This window comes from Kogia breviceps, chromosome 2 (assembly GCF_026419965.1).
Source record: "Kogia breviceps isolate mKogBre1 chromosome 2, mKogBre1 haplotype 1, whole genome shotgun sequence".
NCBI lineage: Eukaryota > Metazoa > Chordata > Mammalia > Artiodactyla > Physeteridae > Kogia > Kogia breviceps.
In genome coordinates, this window is record NC_081311.1 from 2505672 (window position 1) to 2530860 (window position 25189).

At 42.5% G+C, this 25189-nt stretch overlaps 1 protein-coding gene across 3 annotated transcripts in view; it reads right to left on the minus strand.

The window, feature by feature from the left end:
* Positions 1–988: 988 nt before the first annotated feature.
* Positions 989–25189, minus strand: part of GLRX3 (glutaredoxin 3) — a 31026-nt gene continuing 6825 nt past the window's right edge. For all 3 annotated transcript variants that reach the window (XM_067024200.1, XM_059050991.2, XM_059051002.2), the window contains 9 exons: positions 17965–18039; positions 17045–17246; positions 11975–12147; positions 11679–11740; positions 9220–9277; positions 8205–8257; positions 4817–4856; positions 4612–4704; positions 989–1250 (listed from right to left, as the gene is read on the minus strand). In XM_067024200.1, coding sequence (XP_066880301.1) covers positions 1200–1250; positions 4612–4704; positions 4817–4856; positions 8205–8257; positions 9220–9277; positions 11679–11740; positions 11975–12147; positions 17045–17234 — 720 coding nt within the window. In that variant the 5' untranslated portion in view covers positions 17235–17246; positions 17965–18039 and the 3' untranslated portion in view covers positions 989–1199. The remainder of the gene's footprint in view (positions 1251–4611; positions 4705–4816; positions 4857–8204; positions 8258–9219; positions 9278–11678; positions 11741–11974; positions 12148–17044; positions 17247–17964; positions 18040–25189) is intronic.

A 25189-nucleotide genomic window follows, 5' to 3' on the forward strand; every position in this document is an offset into this window, starting at 1 on the left:
CATGATGGGTGTCCTCCTCCCGGCAGGAAGCAAGGCCACGTCCACCTTTATGATCTTGTGCAGATGTCCTCTGTAACACACACCAGCGCATCACTCCCTCCTCTCCACACAACCAAAAAGCAGAGAAATGGCCTGTCGCTCAAGAAACAGGAAAAGCCAGCACCCTGGTGAAGGGCTAACCTGCATTTCCTCCTGTTTCTCTATCTAAATTGCTGGCCTCTGCACCCCTTTCCTTACAACCACCAGTTTTCAGTTGGACAGGGTGGGAAAACTCAACAAGGCTAACAACATGGGCCACGGGTGGCAGAAAAGCCTAAGAAGCCTGACAGTGGATTCAACCGTCTGTTTAAGGCATGCACAGCACAGGCCTACCGGAGCAACTGTTTTTTTCAATACGTTGGATTCAGGATCAAAAATACTATTGAAATTTTCATGGAATTCGGGATGTTCTCAACATACTTAAGGGCTAAATCAGTATTTTCAATACAATGATTAAAATAAGTTGTGATGTGTAACACACAACTCGACACCACCATTTTCTGCTCCCTACCCGGCTACCATCCTTGTACAAGTTACGAAAGCAGCCCTGCTGACACGCCCACCGAGAAGTCACCTTCCTCTCAAACGTTTCTTGGTGCCGCGCTGCTGGGGCTTTTCTGAGACGGGTCCTCAATCTGCAGGCGCCTGACACGGCCACTGCGACTTCACCAGGGCCCAGCTCAGCGATGCTGTCGGGACAAGGTCTGCAGCGGAATTCTCTGAGCTGTAAAGAGATCTTCGGCCAGTGAGGGGAGCCACTGGTTTGGTCTATGAGTGGCTCTAAATGCTGCCGTGGTTCAGACTCTCACAGTTCTCCACTCTCTGAAGACTGTCTATTTCTTAACTGCTTCAAGATGCCCACATACGATGAAAAGGAGATGAAAAGTGGGTTAATTACAGTAACTATATGTCTAACACCACTGTAAAGACACACGTTTTTTCACAATGATTTTTAACTGAACTTGAAGGTGTTTATTGCATTCTATTTTTGGTGGAAAAAAGTCATATACGTTTATTTAGCACAACCTTGTGAAATACACAAAGCGTAACCGGGGACGAGCATTTTCTATTCCTAGTCCCACTTCTGAGGACTAAATCATGAACTGCTCCACTGGAATGAAGTCTTTCTTGCAGTAGCTGGGCACCAAGTCTAACATTTATTAATTTTCTCCTTTCAGTATAGGCAGCAACTCACCATTTTCTTTCAGTTCCTAAAAATAAACAAGGAAACAATAATATCATGCATATGTATATATAAAAAATGAAAACATCTAAACAATGAAAGATTGCATCTATATCAGAGAACCCAAAGAAACACCTTACTGGATGAAAACTCCAGTCCACCAACACACTTGAACAAAGAGCATCCTGCCATAAAAACTGGGTACACTATCACAGTACAAAATTAAAGTTAAAAGGCATTCTAAAACGAACATCAACAGATTTTTTTTAGCATTAGCGAATACAGCAATGAGAGCAACACGATGAAGCTTCCTATTTAAACAATAGCAATAAACAGGGAAAATGAACTTTGAGTGACTGAAAAAAGAAACGCTGTGATGTTAAGGTCCACGCTGTGATGTTAAGGTCCACTCAGATACAATGCACATGACACCTGCGGCCCTGCAGGTGGTAAACAGGCTTCACTATTTCAACCAAACCTGGAAAAGCCACGGTACTGGTATGTAAATGTAAAGGCCAGAAACCATTAAAGAGATGAAGTAATTGAGAAGGTTTTTTGTGCCTATCTTTCAGACGTAAAATATGGAATACAGCCATCAAGTTTAAAACATGACGATGGAGGATAAGTAAGACTTTCTAGTTTAAGGCAAACACTTAATTTGATAGAACATTTCAGACTCTTCCTAACCTGCATGAACATCAATGAATAAAACCACTAAAATCCACTCGCACTGCTCTCTGGATTGAACCCCAAGAGGCATGATCCTGTCACACAAACTCAGACAGCAAGGTTCTTGGGATCTTCTACCCATTTAACAAGCAGACGTCCAGCTACGCCAGAAGGCCAAGCAGGGCCTCTCAGAGCACACAACTCTGAGGCAGCAGGCCACGCGGCAAGGTGGGTGGGCCAGGCAGCCCTCAGGTGGACACTGGCCACGGCTCCCTGGCTGCGACAGGGCAGACGGCTCCCCTAACTTCTGTCCATTTCCTCACCCGCTGGAGGATGAGACGTGGCGGCCTACGTGAAGAGCCAGAAGGGCCTGCCTGCCTGGCATGGCGCAGGCCCTTCAGACGCCGCTGTGACTGTGAGCCAGTGGGTTAAACAGCAACCGGATCTAAATAGTCTGCCTCTCAACTGTTTCTGCATCCAAAGAGTCTGCGGTGATGAACCGTTCGCTCTTCAGAGGTAACATTAACACACCGTGTACGTATTAACTAGTAGATATTTTTCGCAGGACGTTAGCCTGATGGCACGGAGTAATTCATTCATTCAATCACCCACTCAACCAAAACAGCACTCACGGCTCCGGTTGAGGGCAGTCAGGATTAACCCGTTGGCAACACAGCTGAGGCTTGAAGTTGGGGGTCTCCAACCCCTGGACCGCAATGCAGGAGGCGAGCGGCGGACGAGTGAGAAAAGCCTCACCTGCCGCTCCCATCACCGCCTGAGCCACCCCAGCCCCCCTTCCTGGTCCGTGGAAAAATCTGTCTTCCACAAAACCAGCCCCTGGTGCCAAAAAGGTTGGGGACCACTGCTTTAAGTGACCTAAAGGTGAAGAACTGCCCCCTGCCAGAAACACACCAAAATGGCAACCTAACAGCTATTCCCAGTTATCTTCTCAGAGAAAAATGTTAACACTATCACGCATTTCCAAATGTATAAGTTCTTAGCAGGTGAACGCAGAAAGTCATATAACGAACACCCTGTTATATACCTAAGAAGATGTTGCCCGTGCAGCTCAGCTTTAGAAATGAGATTTATTGATTGTATCTCCCCAAGAGCTACCAGTGGCTGAGGTACAGGCCATCAAACATTCAGACAAGAACAGGCTCAAGGGTATTCCGGTCGGAAGACAGTTTGTGTCTCACAAAAATAAAAAACAGATATAAAATAACCAATGCAGATCTATTTTTGTTGCCTCAGGGCTACTCAAAAGCCACTATGTTAAACCTTTTTTTTTCCCCTCCAGGAATGAGAGAGTTTATTGGGGAAATGCCTCACTGGCTTGCTCAAGTGTGACGTCAAACCTGGAACTGGGCAGGAGACAAAATCTGGGCAGATGAAACCGTGGCCCTGTGTTCAGAAAACCTACCAGCACCCAGGGCTGGGCCAGAGTTCTTTCACGGTACGAAAGCATGAGTTAAAAATTTTCATTTCATAACTAGAGACAGCAGTACTTACCACTTGCTTTCCACTTAAAATACCAGGGATTTGACCTCAGGGAAAATCCTCTAACCGGCGAGGACAAGGAGGGCCCGAGCCCCGGCAGCTCCACCACCCGCCTTTCATGAAGGCTGGTGCTTCTGGAGCAGAGCCCTGCATTCCTGCCCAAGCCCTCCTGTAACCACCCGCTGCCACCATCCTCCCACACCATGACGCCCAGGGTGGGCCTGGGTCTGGGGTAGGGTTTGAGGACATGAAAGCTGCAGCTGCCCTCTGGGGTCCTGGGCTAATCAGGAGAGCACCGGAGCACACAGGTGCTACCAGGTAGGGGTGCCCTAAGTTCCTGACTTGCAATACTACGAGAAAAGTCATGTTCGTTTAAAATTCAGTTAGAATTTACTTAAAGCAAACCAAAGAAGGAAATTCATCATCAAAGACATATAAGAAACAGCGTCCTTGAAACACGCTTACGATCTGACAGAGTTCTCCAGTGTTCTAGCATCTGAGAATCAAAGGGGGACTTGGAGATGACCTCAGGCCTCGGTGACACAGCCAGCAGGGCCAGGCCGGCACTAGGTCTCAGGCCCTCGGCCCTCAGCCAGGTGCTCTTTCTTCACTCCATCACCCAAGTGCATGTGAGTAAAGCAAAATAAAATGACACCAGAAAACAATATAATTATGATAACATAAATATAAAAGGACAGGAGAACTTCAGGAGCAGGAGCAAAACAGACACTTCTGGCTGGAGAAAATCTATCAACGATTCACAGAGAAAAAAGGCCCTGAAGGATACAGGAAGCATATACTTCATTATGAGATATGCAAGGGAATGCAAAGCAGAGACAGGGTGAAAAAAAGCTGAAAACATGGAAGAACTTAGTGCAGTGTGAATAAATCAAGTTTTGAGCTCGGCCACACGCAGAGCCGCTCTGAACGCCCAGTCACACTTCGGACCCTGGCCAGCAGTCCCTCAAGAGCTGGAGGAGGTTGTAAAGGCCCCAGCGTGGCAAGAAAGGCCGCACAGTAAGGGGGCTGATTTGCCCGGATCAGGTGAGAGCTGAGAGAACGACAAGATATTATGGTCGTAGAGATGGTAATGCTGGTCTAGAAGTGATTAGATATGAGGCCAGAAAAGAACATCGAGGACAACCCCAGTGAAATAATTTTCAAACGCGCCCGGGGTTTTCAGTTCTCTGGGCTCCCAGACGAACAAATCCCAACCTCACCTTCACGATGTCCAGTCCTCCAACAAGCTCCCCTTTCACATATAGCTGAGGGTATGTCGGCCAATTGGAGTAAGTTTTTAATCCTTGCCGAACCTATGGAAACAACAGGGACCCTGAAATCTTCCTGTCAGATTAGGATTAAATGATAATCCTAATGATTAAAACTAAGACAAAGGACAAAACATAAAACATAGAACTAACTTACTTCTTCATCCTCCAAGATATCAAATGTCTCATATTCAACACTACAAAAAAGGAGAAAACATTTTAACAAGAAATACAGTTTCAGACAAAAATTATAAGAACTATTATTTGGTGTTTCAAAAAGAGTCAAGAAAAGTAAAACTATTTCGTTGCTAACAAAATTTACTGTGAAAAAACAGAAATGATTTTACTTCTTAATCTGTCAGGTACTACACAAAATAAGTCATCCCAAGACACGAATTTATCTGGAGTTTTCTCTACACAATAGCAGGTTAGACAGGGGTCAGTGACCTTTTTATAAGGGGTGAGGTAGTAAACATTTCGGCCCTGCAAGCCATACAGTCTCTGCTCCAACCGCTCACCTCTGCTGTGAAGCACAGGAGCAGCCAGACAAGGCAGAGGTGAAAGGACAGTGTTTCAATAAAACTTGATTTACCTAAGTAGGAGGCCAGCTGCAGTTTGCCAAGTTCAGGTTAGACTCAGCATTTATGCAGGCCTGTCGTTAACAGCCTCGCTCCATTTCCAGCCCCCTCGGCACTGCTGCTTCCTAATATACTGGCAGCTGCTTAGGGTGCAGGAGGGAGCAGCCCTGCTGGTGTCCATGGATGGAGGCTGGGGGCTCACCAGCTGGGAAAAAACATTGCCAACCAATTCTACCCTCTGCAGATGTGCTTTCCACACAGCAATAAACATCACAGAACACACATGCTATACTTTTCCTTTTTCTTTTTAATTATTTATTTTTGGCTGCGTTGGGTCTTCGTTGCTGCGCGCGGGCTTTCTCTAGTTGTGGCGAGCGGGGGCTACTCTTTGTTGCGGTGCACAAGCTTCTCATTGTGGTGGCTTCTCTTGTTGCAGAGCACAGGCTCTAGGCGCGTGGGCTTCAGTAGTTGTGACTCATGGGCTCAGCAGTTGTGGCTCACGGGCTCTAGAGCACAGGCTCGACAGTTGTGCCGCACAGGCTTAGTTGCTCCACAGCATGTGGGATCTTCCTGGACCAGGGATCAAACCCGTGTCCCCCGCACTGGCAGGCGGGTTCCTAACCACTGCGCCACCAGGGCAGTCCCACGTACTATTTTCAATATGCACAAAACCAGTGAAGGTGTTGAGGCTTTATGCCGTGTAATGAACACAACTTGTATAAATTAATGAAAATTCAACCGCATCTACTAGGGTAGGATTTCATTACAAGGTGGTCAAAGAATTAGTAAGAATGTAAGACTGAATCCCTGCAGGGAGACTGTGGGTACATGTGCGATTCCAAAAACTGGCCGAAGAAAATGCCACATATAAACAAATTTTGTTTTCCAAAAAACCAAAACCACCTTCATAGGGAAATCTTGTTTACTGAGTAAACAACGTTCCAAAGAAGACTGTCCATGATGCAGGAAACGGTCAAAAAAATAACCTGAGAGGATAATCAGCAACAAGTACCAGAAAGGGAATGTTTGAAAGAAGAGCAAAAAAGATTAAAAAAAAAAAAAAAAATCACCCAATGTAAGTCTCCCTTCAAGTTGAACTAAGGAGGCAGATCTCCTAACTAACTCAGTACAATACAAATAATGAGTTCTGGAACTATCTATGAAGGATCTAAGAAGTGCTGGGCCTAAATGTACTTAGGTATATAGAGTCACAGCAGCCAATATATCTCCTAGAAGTTCACTATAAAGGGTGCTTTTCACACCCAATACACACTAGGTACTCGGCCCCTCGAGGCACACGTATTTTGGCTAGGGAAAGAACAGACAAGTGCAAGATGGAGGAAAGGAATAAAGCGCCAGGAGCTTCCTCCACATTCTAATGGCTCTCAGCAAGACCACTGTCCACTCAAGTTAACAAGACCCTGGGAGGCGCTTAGCCAGTCCTGAGCCAGGAGGACACTCTCTCCCAAAGAAGGCGCTCCACTGGGGGTTAACTGGTGCTTCCAGTCCAATCCGGATTAGACAGACATGGGACAGAAAGTAAACTTATGGAGACTTTCCACCAAATACTTGAGCGGTGATGGGCCTACGGTTGTCCTACCCTGGCCTCAGGATCTGAGGGGACACACTGGCACTAGGGAGAGGTGGCCTGAGAGCAGTGACTCACTGGGAGCTGGGGCAGAGGGAAGACAGAACGGGGGCGTAAAACAACGACCAAAGCCAGGCCAGCCTCTCCTACGTCCTGGGGCGGGGTGAAAACCAGGCAGCTGGAGGCCACAGGACAAAAGCGACTAGACTCTCCTCTGTGAAATGTCACAATCATTTGAAGAGAACAACTGTGTTTCCTCTTTGGTCCCTAAAGTTGTATCTGAACCTGTGCTACTCCACCCTGCCCAAGAATGCCCGAATGCTTCAGAGATGACTTTCCGTGTCACTTCACAGGGTCGGCTAGTCTATTTAAAGCTACAGTTAGAATCCTTACAATATTGAAAAGAAGCAGTTGAGAAATAATAAGGAAGAAAAGTAAGCAGAAACATTTGACGACCCCATAGAACATGTGCTAAGTATCTCCAAACAAGTGTTTTGGTGTTTTCTTTGTTTTTGTTTCTTTTTAAAATAAATTTATTTTATTTATTTATTTCTGGCTGCGTTGGGTCTTCATTGCTGCACACGGGCTTTCTCTAGCTGCAGTGAGCGGGGGCTACTCTTCGTTGCAGTGCACAGGCTTCTCATTGCGGTGGCTTCTCTTTTGTTGCGGAGCATGGGCTCTAGGCGTGTGGGCTTCAGTAGCTGTGGCACATGGGCTCAGTAGTTGTGGTACACGGGCTCTAGAGTACAGGCTCAGTAGTTGTGGCTCACGGGCTTAGCTGCTCTGCGGGCTGTGGGACCTTCCCAGACCAGAGCTTGAACCCGTGTCCCCTGCACTGGCAGGCGGATTCTTAACCACTGCGTCACCAGGGAAGTCCCAAGTGGTTTGGTTTTTAACCACAAAACTCAATTACAATCTTCTTACCTGGCAGCTCCATCACTAAGGAGAGCAAAAGCATGAGCTCTGCAATTTAATTTACCCTATTTCTCAGATCCAGATAATGGATCTTAATATGTATCCTATCAGTTTCATGAACTATTTGGAAACTAGAATATTTTTTAAAGAAAATTAAAAACCTGTAATACACGTTCCCTAAAATATCTTTATGCATGGTAAGAACTCAGTTATCAACTTTCCTCTGGGAAAGCAGACAAAGAGTTATTCTGATGATTGCCAGAATACCTCCTTTATGTTACCGATAGGTTGGACACTGGCCAGAAAATTCTATTGTGGTCTAAGCTAAAGCATTCGCAAAACGTTATAGCAAAAATAAACAGATAAAAATGTATGAACAGATATAACAACTGAAAAGCATCAGTGGCAGAACTGAAAATTTAGAATTTCTTAAAATATACCATTTGAAAACAAGATTTACTTACGCAGTACTATTTAGTATTTCCAGAATCTGTCTGCTGAAGCCACACTTAGCTTCCTAAATTTAGAAAAAAACAAATTTTAGGATGCACTGCATTTCCCACACAGCCCACTAGCATGGCTGTATCTAATGCTCTGTCAAGGGGGAGAGCACCTGCAGAAGGCAGCCACATCCCAGGGCCTCTTCACATCAAGAGCCGTCAGAGGAATGAGACCAGCACCTTCAGGACTGACCCATCCAGACGTCGTCCCAGACGCACGGCCCCTAGACTCACCTGGGTTTGTAACCACTGGAGATGACCCGTGCTCTGACGTTATAACCTTTGTGGTCAGAAAGGTCCTGAGTTAGACCCTGAGGCTTCTGCTGCCCCCTCTCTATTTCACTCAGGCGGCCTCAACTCCACCTTTCTGCAATGATTAGGGTCATTGTTTTCCTCCTCCCAACTGGAATTCTACTCCAATCTACCTTTACACTATAAAGCACCAAACTTTTCTGAGGTTATGGAAAAATCTTAGTTTTTTTCACGCCCCAGGATTCCAACTCCCAATCCTGTGGGAAAGACCTGGCACCACATAAACACCTTAACTGCACTAATGATTCTGTTCCCAGAATTCATGCATACTTCCTGGGCTTCCAGGAACAAAAGGATAAAAATCTGCTTTAAATAACCACCAAGAAGAAAAAACAAAGGTGTAACTCGGGAAGTAGAGAACCAAACTGCGCACTCCAGGAGTCGACGGCAGCTAACAGAACCAGTCCAGTGTTAACAGTGCTGACCATGTTAGCTGACAAAGTCTGGCAGCAGGAAGAAATGTACCCACTGAGGTTTGATGATAAAGTCAAGCAAAATGTAGATCACTTTGTTTGATCTCCGTAAGCACCAACTGAGGCCTGGATAACTTCCTGCTACCACTACAGCTTCATTAGCTAAAGCCAGGAAAAAAAGATTTAAGTGTCCCCTTGTTGCAGATGTTAACATCAAAAGAAATTACGAATAAAACCATTTTTGAGTTCTTTACCTGTTTGTTTCCTTTCATAAAGAGCATCACAGAAGCTTTATTTGTCAGTACTTTGAGCCTAAAGAGAGAAAATTGATATAAAACGGCTCAGCTAAATTATTAAACACCACTTTCACTCTGCTTCATGAGCAGCGTACATCTTTGAGGGACAGCAGGATGAGAGTCCACAGCTTTGAGTGGCATTAAACAAGCAAACGCACTGACAGTTTCCTTTATTTCACTGTCTCCCGGAGCCACTGTAAAACACAATATGGCTTTTTAAGGCAATGAACGTGCCTTCAAGTTGCAATTTAAGCCCATCAACTCACAGAACTAAAAAAATAATAACCAACTCAATAAGGAATTGTTCAGTAAGGGACCTATAGACTGAGCCCACCCAGAATTTCCAGAACTAGACGTCTGTGTCCCTTTCCCGTCATGAGGCCCGCATGGCTATACACTCTTCACGCCCACAAGGTCCCACCTGGAGGGAGAAGCGCTAAATCTTGGAGCACCAACCAACACCAGCTACTAAAATCAAATGCTCTCATCTTGACTTTATGTTTGGTACTTTATACCACCTTTCAAACCTCACGATCTAACTTGCTGTCAGGAATGCTAACCATCTGCACGCAGCCGAGAGCCCAGTAACGACTCTCATGGACAGTCCACACCAGGACAACGGGCTGCTCAACGGCCTCTAGGCCCCAGGGGACAACGGTGGTCACAGCACCGAGTTCTCCTCCTTCCACGCACTCCGGATCATTCATGGCTCCGAATCTCCTCAGAGAAAACAGGTATCACAAACGAGACGCACAAACCATGCACAAAGCTACGTCACATACACTTTCATGTGGTACAATCAGCTAATTCTCACAAAGACCCCAATCACGCACCTGGAGACCCACCTCCGGGATCCAGGGAACCAAACAGGTCCCTCCGTCACACCCACAGAGACATGGCCAAGCCCATGAACTCGGGCTCCTGCACTCTTGCTTTCCAGGAGCCCTTTAAATTTTTACTCAAAATACACTGGATATTACTTTCTATGTAATTCTAGCCAGTTATCTTCTGGTGTCTGAAACCACAGGAGATACAAATGCAGCACATCAGGAAAAGAGAGAGAAGGTCTGATGAAGACAGGGACAAAAACAACAGCAAAAGTGTCTTCAACACAGAGGAAAATAAACGGAAAGCAAATACAAGTGTATCTGTAAAAAGAAATTAGAAAAAGCACAGCAGTCTTCTGAGGCCACACAGCCTCCATGGCCACCCAGGCCGTACAGCAGGAACCCAACTGAAGACGCTCGAGTGTCAAAGGAGCTAGGTAGGAGCAGCACTTTCCTACCTAAAAGGTAGTAAAGGATGTAAATCATTTGAGAAAATGTGGCACTTAAAGGTCAGCTCGACATATATGCAAACTATGAGGCTTACTTCATTAATCAAAAACAGATAAATGAGGTGTTTATTTTTTATTTTTTATTTTTCTTTCAGTATGCGGGCCTCATTGTTGCGGCCTCTCCCGTTGTGGAGCACAGGCTCCAGACGCGCAGGCTCAGCGGCCATGGCTCATGGGCCCAGCCGCTCCGCGGCACGCGGGATCCTCCCAGACCGGGGCACGAACCCGTGACCCCTGCATCAGCAGGCGGACTCTCAACCACTGCGCCACCAGGGAAGCCCGAGGTGTTTATTATTAAACACTTTTAGAAAATCTCCAAACGTTAAATGATAAGAAAATTACAACAGGAAGTTTTACCTTACAAAGTCAAGCCCCGACTATGAATGGCTGATATGCTGCTGTATTTCAAAATAAACTGCTTTTTAATCCTCTACATTAATTAATATTTATTACATTTAAAACCCTAACTTTAAGTCTTCCCACTGGCCAAAGCCCAAACTTTCTACACGATAAATTCTCTGAAAGCAGATTGAGATCCTTCATAAAACAAAGCGATTTTACAGCTCTAAAGCCTCCCCGAATCTGTAAACGACCACGGCTCCTCGAAAGGCTCACAGTGAGCAATCCCCCAAGTGTTTGCACACGGACTCCACGAACAGCATCTGCTTTCCACACTCAGCCACTTTTCGCAGTGTTCTACCAGCATAGTGACAGCAACAGAAGAAATCACAAGTAAGCCAGCTTTAGGCTGTGAGCAGGAACCGCGACTAAAACCTGAACACCAAGACAACTGGATCCCAGCTCCGAAATGGAGAGAACTAAAATTTGGTCGGCCCATGGTGATAATGACATTTCTACAAAACAAAGACTATCCTCCACATAATCATTAAATTGGTACAAAATTTTCTCCAATCCAAATCAGACCTTCCCAAGTCTGCATAACTAGTTTGCAAACGACACAGTTATGACTTCGGCATACAAAAGCAAATCTCTGATTTCTACACAGAAAGAGTAATGCAAAAACTGAAAATTTAAAAATGTTTTTAAAATAACAGCAGACTGAAACTTTTAAAACACTTACCTTTCCTCTAACTTGGGGGCTTTGGGGCAAATTGTATCTAGTTCTTTAGATGCTTCTAGCTCCTAAAATAAACATACATGTAAGTTTAAGAAACATTTATTATAACATAAACCTCCTTGGTCATGCCATAATACAAAATATTAATCACCTCATCAGAAATACTTTGTATTTATTTCAGATTCATATTCATAAAGACCGAGCCTTAAGAAATTTATACTTTAGATTTAATACAGCACTTATAAAAGTATGCTTAAATATGAAAATTCTTTATAAAGTACAGTCTTCTCAAGTCTAACCTTAATTATATCAAGTCCTCCTATGAGCTCTCCAGAAACATAGAGCTGGGGATAGGTGGGCCAATTGGAATAGGTTTTGAGGCCCTGACGAACTTCTTCATCTGAGAAGATATCGAAGCTGCTAAACTGAATATTATGTTTGTTAAGAATTTCCACCATCTGCTTGCTGAAACCTGCATACAGAAAAAGAAAATCAAGAACTTAATTTCTCTCTCTCAAATAAACACAATTTTAAATTGATTCAGATTACATATTATCTACTGAACATAGATGTCGGCCTCTATTTTACCAATGATTTAACTAGCATGGCCGAATAGTATGTAAGGAGGAAGCAAACTCCAAGATCTCCTTCTCTGACCTTGAACCACATCACATGTTCAGGTATGGCTTAACTTTTTAAAGTACTAGTGAGTTTAAACAAAACAAAACAAAACAAAACAAAACAAAAAAGTATGTTTATTTATCAAAGTTCCTCTTCAATATGAGGTATTTTTGTTGTAGGAGAAACAGTACTGGCCAAAAAGCAGAGACCTCTAGCCCCAGCACTGGCTCCATTCACCAAGGGGAAGCACAGTTTAGGCCTGGACAGCCACCTCTGCCTCCCTGCACTTTCCCATCAATCAGGGGACTGACGTGGACGCCCAGACAGTCCCTCCCGGCTCTGTTGTTCTGTGAATCTATGAGAATCAACACCGGGTGGAGGAAAAAACTCTACAATTGTTATTTTTAACTAGTACTTGACCATACTTGGAAACCCAATTGTTTGTTTTCTACTGCCCTTTTACTTCCTGTGTACCCACTTCAATAGTTCTCAATTTTTACCATCCCTAAACAGAATAAATTAAAAATCAAGAAGCAATGTGTTCTCTTTTAGTCTAAAATGGATATAGCACATTGAATTTCAAAGCTATCTTCTCTGTTGTTATATATGAACGGTCAGTAGACTGCTGGAATTCTTTCTCATCTGGTGTCATAACTTGACAGTTTCTTTTCTAAAACTATTTATATTCCCCAAAGTATGTAACGTGATTTTTTTTAACCTCATTGTAGTGACAATCTTATGTTCCATGATTTTATTAGACTTTTTTTTGTTCTGTACTTTTTGACATCATTTTCTTATTATGACATTAGTACTGAAGAATAAGAGTGTGAATATCAGTCTTTTATAAACCTATTAGTCTTATCTGAAAAGAGAGTATTTTTCTTTCTATAAGCTAATTCTTCCCTATTGTTTTTCAATACTCTGTACTCTTCTCTTTCACATTCCATCATTCTTCTTTTTAAACACAGTCGTAATACGCTGGAAAATAACCTATTCTTCAGATTCAAAATTCCTGGAAGATTTAACAGCATTTGCAATTATTTTTAAATGAAATCAAACCATGAAATTCAGTATAAAATTAATTTTACAAATAGGCTTTACCTGATGTCATGCAAAAAGCATTTTTACTATTAAAACATGGATCTATTACTGGCTCCAGACATTTTTAGATCTGCCGTTCATTGAGATGAAATACCAGTATTTATTTGTATAGCACATAAGTTGCTTTTCCTACAATTGAAGTGTTAAGTTCATGTACAGCCTGAAGTAAAACACTGATTCTGAAATTTTTCATTCATCTGGGAGTTCATTAGTAAACAGCTAACGGCTGACTGCTGATGGTTATTCTGTTGCCAATATATTAACTCATTTCTACTGTAACTGGCTGAGAAAAAGCTTTATTTTTGCTTTAGGCAATTACATGCAGACTAGAAAGATTGATTGGTAGAGTTTCATTTTTAAGGGTTAAAGTGGCAGACTGGAAGTTATGCTTAAGGATAAAATAGTGAGAAGGCTTTATTCTAATAACAAAATGTTTACACCCACTTTTTTGAGGAAAAATGCATGCATGCAATAAAAATATTTAAAAGTAGAAAAACCACGTTTAACTGTCCCAGAACCACCATTTCTACCCACAATCATTTCTGCTCATGACAGAAGACATGAATAAGGAGCCTAACTGTCCCACTAGGTAACAAGAACGAGACCCTGAAGAACACTGCGGAACCTGCAATGTTTTTGTGTCTGATTTAAAAAGTAAAACTCAGTTAGATGACTCTCACTGCAGGAGAAATTTCTGCACTGTGGTTCAAATACCTTTTGCTTGGCTAAAATCTTTGTTAGCAGAAATAGATACAGGAACTGCCAAATAACTTGATTAACCTGCATGTTGAAGGATTTATCATTCTGTTTAAAAAGATGTACGTCTCAGCTCTTCTTGAAAATCATCCTAAAACATGAGAGCCCTCTCTTTCCTGTCCTCCTGAGCAGCACAGAATAAGGATAATCTAATTCTTTGACGACTGAGACCCTATCAACATGTCAGGCTCCTAATACACCATACCATTCTCTAGGTAGAGCCCAAAAGAGAAGGTCGAGAAGACAGAGATGTGCAATGTGCAGGGGCTGGGCTGAGTCCAAGTAGATTCCAGGGCAGACCCTGAAATGGCTTTCAAGGTCTCCTTGATGCAAATTTTAAATGTTATTCATTCATGCTTTTCTGATTAAATGAAAGCAAGGGGGGGTCCGCTCATGAAAAATAAAGTGTAGCTCTACTCCACAAAGGGCGTCCAAAGGGAGTAATGCGTGTTACTGACGGTAGTGCTTTCAAAGTGAATTCTGTGCAAAATATGGAAATACCAGCCACTTGAGCTCATGAGCACTGATGGCCATTCTTTAATAAAGGAGGCTTTGCCTACGCCTCATCTCTAAACCACCAGAAAAGCAGAAACAACTGTCCACTAAACAGGCTCAGAAAGGAAGAAGGTGAAAGTCGTGTACATTCCTGTAAGAGAACAGTTTGAAGATGAAGACAGTTTGCGTAGCAGTGCACACAGAAAAGGACAAACAGAATCAGAGCAGCATCAGTGACGGAAGCAGCAGGGCACAGTCACAATAAGAGACTCCCAATTAATCCTTAAGTAGATGTTTTTTCAAAGAATACCAAAACTCTAAAATAATCTATTTACTGTATGTGATAGAAAGACATGATGTAACAGAAACCAAAATACTGGGAAACAGAAAAGCGTATTAAAGTGTAGTTATAAAAAATTTATAAACAATAAAATAAGTACTTGTACGGAATGAGACTGTTTATAATATGTATCTAAAAATCTTTTTTTAATTCCCCAAGTATTTATCTAAATGTCTATAATACAGCGTTTTTTCCTATTGCTCTGAAATATTTCAAAGTTTCTTTTTTATTCTACCTCGTTATTTGCACAGTCTTCCAAATGCCACTAAGATGGTTAATATAAAAATGGGCAGAAATACATCATAAATCCAGTCTAATGAAGTAAAAGGTAAAAGCAGAAAAATGATTATTTCTAAGTATAATTCTAATTTATTTGAATAATCATACAATATCTGAATTGAAAAGCTCTCCAAGACTGGCTCCAACCCCCAACACCACCAAGGAAGAAGTGAAGTCACACGGAAGGTAACTGATTTGTACCTCAAGTTATCAAGGCAGGTGGCCGGCACAGGGGCAGTTAGGACTGCAGCTCACCTGTCGTGACATCTAGGTCTGCGAGGCTTTCCAGTATATTTATCACTTTCCTCTCTGCTGCCTCAGAATACCTTCCCTAAGCTTCAGTTTTTACCACCTGCCAATTTCATTAGGTTATTATTCAGAAATGATTAAGAGAACACTACTGTTCATTCCCAAAGGAAATAATATTCTACTGGTTTTACTGTAGGTTTCCTGTGTATAACCTGTCCCACCGGTTCCTCCACATCTTACAACCAGTTCTACAGCACTTCAGGCTTCAATGAAGGTATTAAATAAAATCCACTGGACTGATTTAAGTCCCTGTTATTAGGTCACCACATAAAGTACTAGAAATGATTTTCATGCCTGATGGGAGAAACTGAACCAGTTGCAACATCCATTAAAAACAACCAAAACACAGAGACTATCTGTTGCTATCTTTGGTTAACTCTAGTACAGACTAAGTTAGCCTTTCAATACACAAACAGCAGGCATCTGACATGGAAATAATAGCAAGGAAAATTTTCAAGCATCACTGAGAGAAAAAAGAACCATTTCTTTACCTTCCTAAGATAGAATTCATCATGAAACTTTTATGTTTAAAACTAGACTGCTTCATACTTTAATATGTAATTTGCTAACTATACAGGGAAAAATTTACAATTAACTTTATATTGGAAGCTTGGCTATATTATAAAGTCACGCTGGACATGCAGTAATCATATCAATAACACACTCAACTTTCCTGCCACCTATCTTAATAAATCCCTCCTGTGCAGTTCAAACAAACTCGCATCACCAAAAGGCATTAAATGCTCCATTATGCAGCATAATGATGTTGTACAAGGCACAGTAAAAAGGAAACAATGTAACCCCAATACCAGAGGGGCCAAATAACTCTGAGACTTACTCAAGGACAAAATTCTCACCATGCCTGTGGTAAGACAGTAAGAGTGACTCTAAGCCACAGAATTGGGAATCTTTAAATTATGAGCAGCTACAAATTGGAATTGACATCAATGGGTGAATAATAGAGTCATCAGACGCTGAGAGACAACAGGGAAGGCAGAAGTACACCGGGTAGACATAGGAACACTACTGCAATTCTGTACATTTTCAAACTGCTAAATCTAGACTATGTGAACAAAAGGAGGCTGCCAAGAAAGAGAGGTAAGTGTTAAGAGCAAAATTAACTGAACAGCCCAAAAGCCCATTAATGGAGACAGCAGTCTGGCAGCCGGAACCTAATCTCAACTCTGCTAACCAGCGACCCAAGCGAGTCACCTTCACTGGGACTTAGGTAGCAGACAACAAAGATCTTGAATCAGATGATTTCCAAGATGCCTTTTGGTTCCAACATTCTGAGTCTACACTGCAAACGAGTTCTCACACCTAATTATAGAACCCCCTGGGAGTTATAACATTTCCCGCTCTTCTAAGAGTGTCTGAACACAAGTATCAGACATACGGCGCAGCCTGCACAGAGCGTGTCGCCTCAACTGCGCCCCTCCCGGTGAGTATCCTCAGAGCAGCCCCTTACCGCAGCGCGGCTCCTGAGGAGTCCCCTTCATGAACAACATGCAGGAGGCAGCGTGAGTTAACTTCTTCAGGCGAAGGGTGAGGTCTTCCTTCGGGTGCTCATTACCACTGGGTGGGAAGGAGCCGCTAGACGCATGTCGCTGAACCTTTTTAGTCAACTCTGGGGCGTGGGCACCATCTAACCGGTCCATTTTCTGAGAATTCTAAAGTTAAAAAAGTCATTTAGAGTATGTGTGCATTTCTCTTTATCATCTCTATATTTTAGGCTCTAAAATTACAACGAGCACAAATCCATAGTTCTAGCCAGTTTTTAAAGAGGTCAACATTATCACTGGAAAAGTTTTTTTTAAATCTGATTACAGTTTACCTGCTATGCATCTCAATTTTAGAAATAAATAATTGTTTTCTTTTTTCCTTTTCGGGAACATACTAGGAAAGCAGCACTACTTCTCAAACCAGGACAGAAAGGATTTCCCCACCCTCGCTGGGATCAAATCTACTCTTAAGCATAAATGAGGTACTTGGGGGACTATGCTAAAACCCAGGGGGTACTCTGAAGTACTGATTTGCACCCACTTCCTAAAGGAGTCATTAATCAAACAAGAACCAGCCAGATGTTTCATTACGTCCAGGCACATGCCCCAAACAACCAACTTCTGACCCAACTCAGGGAACATTCTGGGTTTACAACCACGTTATCTGGAATTTTCTCCAATCCTGGTGGCTGAACTCCACAGTCCATGCCCCTTTTCCAGGACCCCCAAGGGCAAGCAAACGATGAGACTACAAGAAGAAAGGGCAAAGCCAGGAGCAAGCAAATGCCTAATGTTCAGGGAGCAGGGGAGAGGGCAAAGGAACCAACACAGATAGCCCCGTGGCCCACTGCAGACAGACGATCTCTTCTGCCATCTTTATCCTTACCTTGAAAAACAGAAAGGTGGGAACAGAACTAATCTCATATTTTTCAGATACTTCAGGAACAGCTTCAGCTTCCAACTTTAAAATAAAAGAATTTAAGTGTGATTATAAAAAGATCCTTTTTTTACTACTTCAACGTCAATCAGTTTCACATGCATTATCCCTTCAAGTAGTTGACGTTTTTTAAAGAGTATTGTACAAAAGTTTATGACACATTTACATTTAAATGAGACTCAACTGGGCTGGCATGTCATCAACTGAGTCTGCAGTATCAAAACAGGTTCAGTGGTTTTTATTTTGTTGCACATTTCAAAAGATGCCTGGAGGCTGTGAATAAAATTTTTGGTGCACTAGTGACCTAGTAAATTTTCAATCATATGCAGCTACGACTATATTGAAATCCATAAATCACTGACCCCAGTTATGTCATGATTACAGTGCTTATTTTCTGCCCACAGCAATTCTTGCTGTTTGCTCTATTGACTAATTTCAAGAGGCAGTACATCATGACTGACAGTTGCAGCCTTCTGCAAATTATGAAGCAAAAAGGAGTATTTCTTCAATAAACTATTGATGTCTGATAAATTTTACTTTTAACTCCTGCAAGACTGCTGGACCCAAAGCAAATATCTTGCTAGGTTACTTGCTTCTAGGTCTATTCATACATTTAAATACATTTTAAATAAGATGACCACATTCTATTCAATAATTTCCTTGAAGTCCTTCAACAAGATGTGATGTGGTATCTGATACACAAACTTAAACATTATTTAGTAATGCTCTTTCTAAATAATTAGAACACAATTACCTCAAGCTTTTTACTCAGACTTTCTAAACTGTATACTTTGAGAAAAACTGAGATACATTGTATCTTTCCCTCATGGGACTGTCAATGTAATATAAACTCTGAAAACAAATAAAAATCTAAATTCACACTACACCTGTAGAAAATAAAATTTATTGATAAGTTCTACTGTTAAAGAGTTTAAACTATATACACTGCATTCTTCCAGGAGTGAAAGACCCCCACCGGGCTGGAGACACTGTTTTTGTCTGGAGCCCTAGCCCATCAAATGGGCGGCAGTGACAAAGCGGGAAGCAGCCGTCTGTCTTTGGCGTGTGTCTCCAGCCCATACGTCCTTGGGTGCTCTCTTACCACCTTAATTCTCATTTCTTTACAACGCCCTTTTGACACAATATTTTACATTATTTTCATTCTCCAATGTGAAAAATTATATACATTTTAAAGTCGATGTCAAATGTCCAATAAAACTGAAAAAAGAACAAAGAGAAAGTAAAGCATTCGGAGACAGCTATTTAGAAGAGACTCTTTCTAAAGTCTAAGAAACTTCTGTGCCATATTCCTTCATGCAGTTCCACACTCAGACCAAAGAAGAGCACAAAGGTGATGACAAAGGCAGCGCATCACTAGCTATCCTGAGGCTAACAGCTGGTGAGTGCCCACCACACACGGGGCACTGACTGGACCAGGCTCAGTGAAGATCCCCATCGCCGGCACTCCTGGATTCTAACAGAAAAGTGATACAAATCAAAAACCAGGCAACACTAAGTATAAACAAGATAAAAGAGTTTTAAACCAGAACAAAACAAGCAGCATCCTGACTCATAAAATCAAATTCTTATATGCTTTTGAAACTTGATCTCTTCTTCTCATATTCCCGCTGGTTTTCAGTAGGGTCCCTTACTGACAACTCTTCTGGGAAGCAAATGATGCTCTTGAAATTCCTGCTGAAGCCAGGAGGATCGCTACATGTGCCTCCCTTAAATGAGCTCCCAGAAGACGAGATCTTAATAAGACAAAGGCAACGGTGACAGGCAAATCCTCCTGAGCCTGGGCCAGGAGCACCATTAAAGAAAGGCAAAGCCATTCCCCAGAATATCAAGGGCACCTGAAGTCCGAAACCTTCACAACACTAAAACTCTTTGGAAATATTTCCGTTGGATGTAAAACAACATAATCGTTAATAACAATGGAAGTAGAAGATAAATGTATAAATACCAGAAGTTTTTAATTTTCATTTTCTTCTGCATTCCGAAGAGAACAAAGATGGCCAATAAGAGCTAATGCCTTCCTTGGAGGCCTGCTCTGTGCCATAAACCACGACATGCCTTTACATGAGACCACCTAGACCTGTCACAGCCTGGGAAGTATGGGGCATGTAATCATCTCAGCTTCACAGGGGGCCAGGTAAAGAGGTCACTTCCAGACACAGTTAATAAGCAGCAGGGTTGAGAAACAAACCCATGTTTGTTTGACTACAAAGCCTGTGCTTTTTGCACTATACTATGGTTAACTTTTCTACTACAACAATCAAACAAGAAATAATCAAATTTCAAAGATAGGACTTATACATGACTTCAGGACAAAACAGACACGAATACTTCCAGAATGGATTCCCAGCCGGAAGGCCTTTGGGGGAACCACATGCTTCCTATACCGTGAATCTCAAACTCGGACTCTCCCCACACAGTGTGCTTTGTGTCTGTGGAGAAGGGGGAGGAGGGCAGGGAGGTGTTCCTAAAGCAAGGTGAGTCCAGAGGAAGGGAATTCTGCATCATCTCCTTCAATTTACCAGGGTCACCACTGACCATCGAGATGATAAAGACCAACCCCGTTGTGAGTGCGTTCAGGCGCTGAGTTCACTTAACCGTCACAACGGGTGCCGTCTTCAGGAAGAAACCGGAACTTAAAGAGGCTACAGGTCACATGCTGAGAGGACAAGGCTGCTGGGCAGTGGAGCAAGGCAGTCTGGCTCCAGAGTCGCACTCCAGCTCTCGGCGGCCCTGTGGCCACCAGATCCGATGGTTACGCCTTTTTCCTTCATTTTACTGACCTTTCAGTATCGTTCAGTAAGGATGACCACACCCACTTTCTCTGATACCCTTCCCTTGGCTTTCTGTGGTTTCTTTTCCTCCAACTCTCAGACCGAGTCTCTGGCTTCTTCCTTCACCTCTGGCCAACCACCACATGGCTGCAGAGCCCAGGACTTGGTTCTGAGTCTACTCCTCTTGCCTACGCTCGTTTTCCTAGAGCGGTCTCATATGGCCCCCTGGCTCTAAGGAGCACCAATATGGTACTGCCACCCAAGTTCTCTCCAGGCCAGACCACTCCTCTCACCTCCAAGCCACACACTCGACATCCGCACTCAGATCCCTACTGGATATCTCAAACTAAGACCTGTTCCTCCCCAAGGCATCCCTATCTCATTTAAGCCATCTACTTGCTCAGATCAAAAAGGAGACAACCTTGACTAATCTCATTTCCTTCACCCCTGACATCCAATCCATCAACAGGTCTCCTGGGTGCCCCCCCTCCAAAATATAAACCGGCTCAGACCATGACATTACTTACAACATTCTCCCCACTAGTGTCTAAGGCATCTCTCACCTGGCCCAGTGAAACAGCCTCCTAACTAGTAGACCTGCTTCTAGTCTGCACCCCTAACCCCTTCAAACCATTCTCCACATGGCAGCCATAGTAACTGACTTAGGAATCAGACTATGTCACTTCCAGTGCACTTGGAATAAAACCAAAACGTGACCGCTGCCCACAAGGCCACTTGGCCTTTGCCTACCTCTGCGACTTCATGTCAGAGCCTCTCCCTTCACTGCCCTCCAGCCCCACTGGCCAACTGCTGATCCTCTAAAGTCTACACTTGCTAAGCCTCTACCTAAAAGCTCTCTCCCAGCTCTTCCAATGACTGCCACCTTCTCATTTTTTAACTCTCACTTATTAGATACACCTTTTCAGCCCAACCTAAATAAAGCAGCCCACCCACCCAAGTTCCCATGTCTCATAACCTGCCTATTCATTTCTTTTGCCGAACTTACTACCGCCTGAAATTACCTTGGTACTATGTGTTACCCATTTACTGTCTGTACCTTTACTGTTCCACATTCCCAGTAACTAGCATACTGTGTGGTGTATAATCAAGTGTTCAAGAAAGAAATTGTGAACAGAATATTGAACTAACAGTGGTCACTATTCCTAAGCCAAAATGGGAATGACTACTTGCCAGTGGTGGCAATGAGCCTCCAAGGTTAAGGCCAGATGATGAAATTCGACATTCCAGTATAAATCAGCTATATTTCAATAAAACGAGCAAGCAAACAAAACCACCTGACATTCCGGGACATTCTGTCATACCTCCTACAGGGCTTCTTTCTGCCGTGACAAGATACAAAAGGAAAAATTTTCAAAATCAAATTCCTTATTTGTCAGATAGTCAAATATAAATTTCAAAATAGTATGTAAATTAACATTTGATAACTTTTTTTAAGACATTGACAAACTTAGCCCAGTAACAGCTAATAAACTATGTTAACTGTGGTATTTTTTTATTACCAAGACAGCATCGACTAAAACTAGGATGTTTTTCAAGATTTAACAATTCTACTAGAATTATCTGAGAGACATCTTAGAGTTCCTAGAAAATGCGATCCTACACATGTTCTCTAAGATGCCAAATAAACTGATCAATATTCTCTGCTCCCACCTGCACAAAGGAAAGCAATTTAAAACAAAAACGAACAAACAACAACAACAAAAAAAACATGGTAAAGTAAAGGTCCCTACCTCAAGTATCCCACCATCTAGTCAAGAAGCCAACAAAACGGGAACGAAATGACAGAGCAGATGAAGATACAAGATATTCCCCGACTAACAGTCCAAACAATGGCAAAGACTAGTTTCGGAGAGAGAGGAAAGAGGGGGAAAAAAAATTTTTTAAAGCCACGTAAGTACACAAGAAAGACTTCACACAAAATGGATTTGATTTAAATCATCATGTTGTACACCTTAAATATACACAATCTTTACTTAAAAAATAAAATAATAAAATCAACTACAAAATTTTTAAAATAAATTGCCACTCCTATTAAAAGATGGATTTGACTTGGACCGGGAACATGACTAGTGGAACCCAATTTCATGACCCAATACTATTCTTCCTTCTTCCCAGCCCCTTCCAGAAACTATCTTGAAATAGTCTATCTACCAAACAATTTGATTTAATGATAAACATGTATTCCCATTTTAAAGTGCTAACAAACTGACTTTACATAATTTGAAAAGCAAAGGCACTTGATATTTTAATTAGCTGGTTAATTTTATTCTGAACAAACGAAGGTTTCTGTGAGACTTCCAGCAACAGAAATAACGCATAGATCTCCTCCACGCCCCTGCAAGTGTGAGAACACCAGGGTGGGACACAGCCCCAGGACTTGACTGGACATGGCAGCCCATGCAGGTGAGTGCAACCAGCATGCAGCCTCAACATGGCACCAGGAAGGAGCACAGGTACTCTATTACCATATCTGCAGTCCAGGAAGTGAGGGGATTCAGATGTAATAGATGTGAAAATCTTGCCTTTCAGCAACCTACTCCAATGAGCACAAACTACTGGGACCAAAAATGTATGCTAGCTTTTCTCTGGTATTATTTCACCATCTTCTACAAAATAAGGAATTGTTGATGATCACAAACCTTTACAATCAAACTATTAAAAACATAGTGTTTAAAACCATCTATATAATGATTCTGTAAATCTAAGTCACAGAATGAACTAACCTCTTACACATCAAGTAAAAAATGCCGAACGATGGCAGTCATTAAAAAAAAAAAAAAAAGAGACCAAGAAATCAAAAGAAATAGAGGGTAGGAGAACATCAATTCTATACCCTACAAGTTTCACAAAGCTCTCACTGAGAAAGCAGTTTTGAAATGAACCACATGCCTTTCTTACTGGGAAATGCCAAGAAATCTCTCAAATATTTTACCTCTCCTGGCTATTATTCAGCACTGTGGCCTTTAAAAGTACCCACCTTCCAAATTCCATGCAAATAATCCTTACCTTTGAGGATGTCTAAGCAAGAAAAACTATGCCAGAGTGAATTTGCAGAAAGTAACAACCTGGGCAAACTACCCAACCAGCCCTGTCACCCTCCTCTCCGTGAATGGCAGGTGCAGTTGGGTTCAGGTATCCCCAACAGATAAGGGCTTCCCAACCCTTGGCTTGCTGAGACACTTAAGCACTTGAACAACTTAAAGTCTCACTGCCAAGTTTGGTACCAATGTGAGAAGTAATTCTATAGTTACTTTAAATAAATCATTCAAATGGCAGCTAAGAACAATGTGCTACTTAAACCAGTAACATTATACACATAAAAGCAGACTTACAACAATTACCATCATCCTGATTAATCTTATGATTGAATGTTTAATCATTCATTTCACTTGTAATCATTATCTTTTATCACTGACCAAACATGCAGTTTTAATGTTCCCTTCCATTATTTATATTGAACATTTTAGGGTTACATTCTAAGGTTTCATTACACATTTCATTAGAATTTTAAATAAGTCCTTAAATTTTAAAAAGCTAACCATTATATTCATACTTGCTCTATCTGCATAAAGAAACACTGGAAGGATTCATGCAAAATTAATACAAACAGCTACATACAGGATAGGACAACAGGGCTGACAGGGGAAGGAGTAGGCGGACCTTCTCAGTATACATCTTTTTAAACTGTTTTGATTTCTGAACCATCTAAGTGCAATACCTATTCAAAGCACACTTATTTATATAGAAACTATCTGAAAATTATATCATTCACTATACAAATGGATTAGTATGTCAGAATTCTGGGTCTTCAGTTTACATAAAAAGCGGCATACAAGCAACACAGTTGACATCACTTTTAACCCCATGTACAGGTATACTTGCCAACATATCCTCTGAACTCACAAACCCTGGTTTGGTTTTGTTTTTTTGCGGTACGCGGGACCTCTCACTGCTGTGGCCTCTCCCGTTGTGGAACAAACTCAGGCTCCCGACGCGCAGGCTCAGTGGCCATGGCTCACGGGCCCAGCCGCTCCGCGGCATGTGGGATCTTCCCGGACCGGGGCACGACCCCATATCCCCTGCATCGGCAGGCGGATTCTCAACCACTGTGCCACCAGGGAAGCCCCACAAACCCTGGTTTTAAAAAATAAGGCTTTGGGCTTCCCTGGTGGCACAGTGGTTAAGGATCCGCCTACCAATGCAGGGGACACGAGTTTGAACCCGGGTCCAGGAAGATCCCACATGCCGCGGAGCAACTAAGCCCATGCGCCACAACTACTGAGCTTGCGCTTTAGATTTAGAGCCCGCGAGCCACAACTACCGAAGCCCACATGCCTAGAGCCCGTGCTCCGCAACGAGAA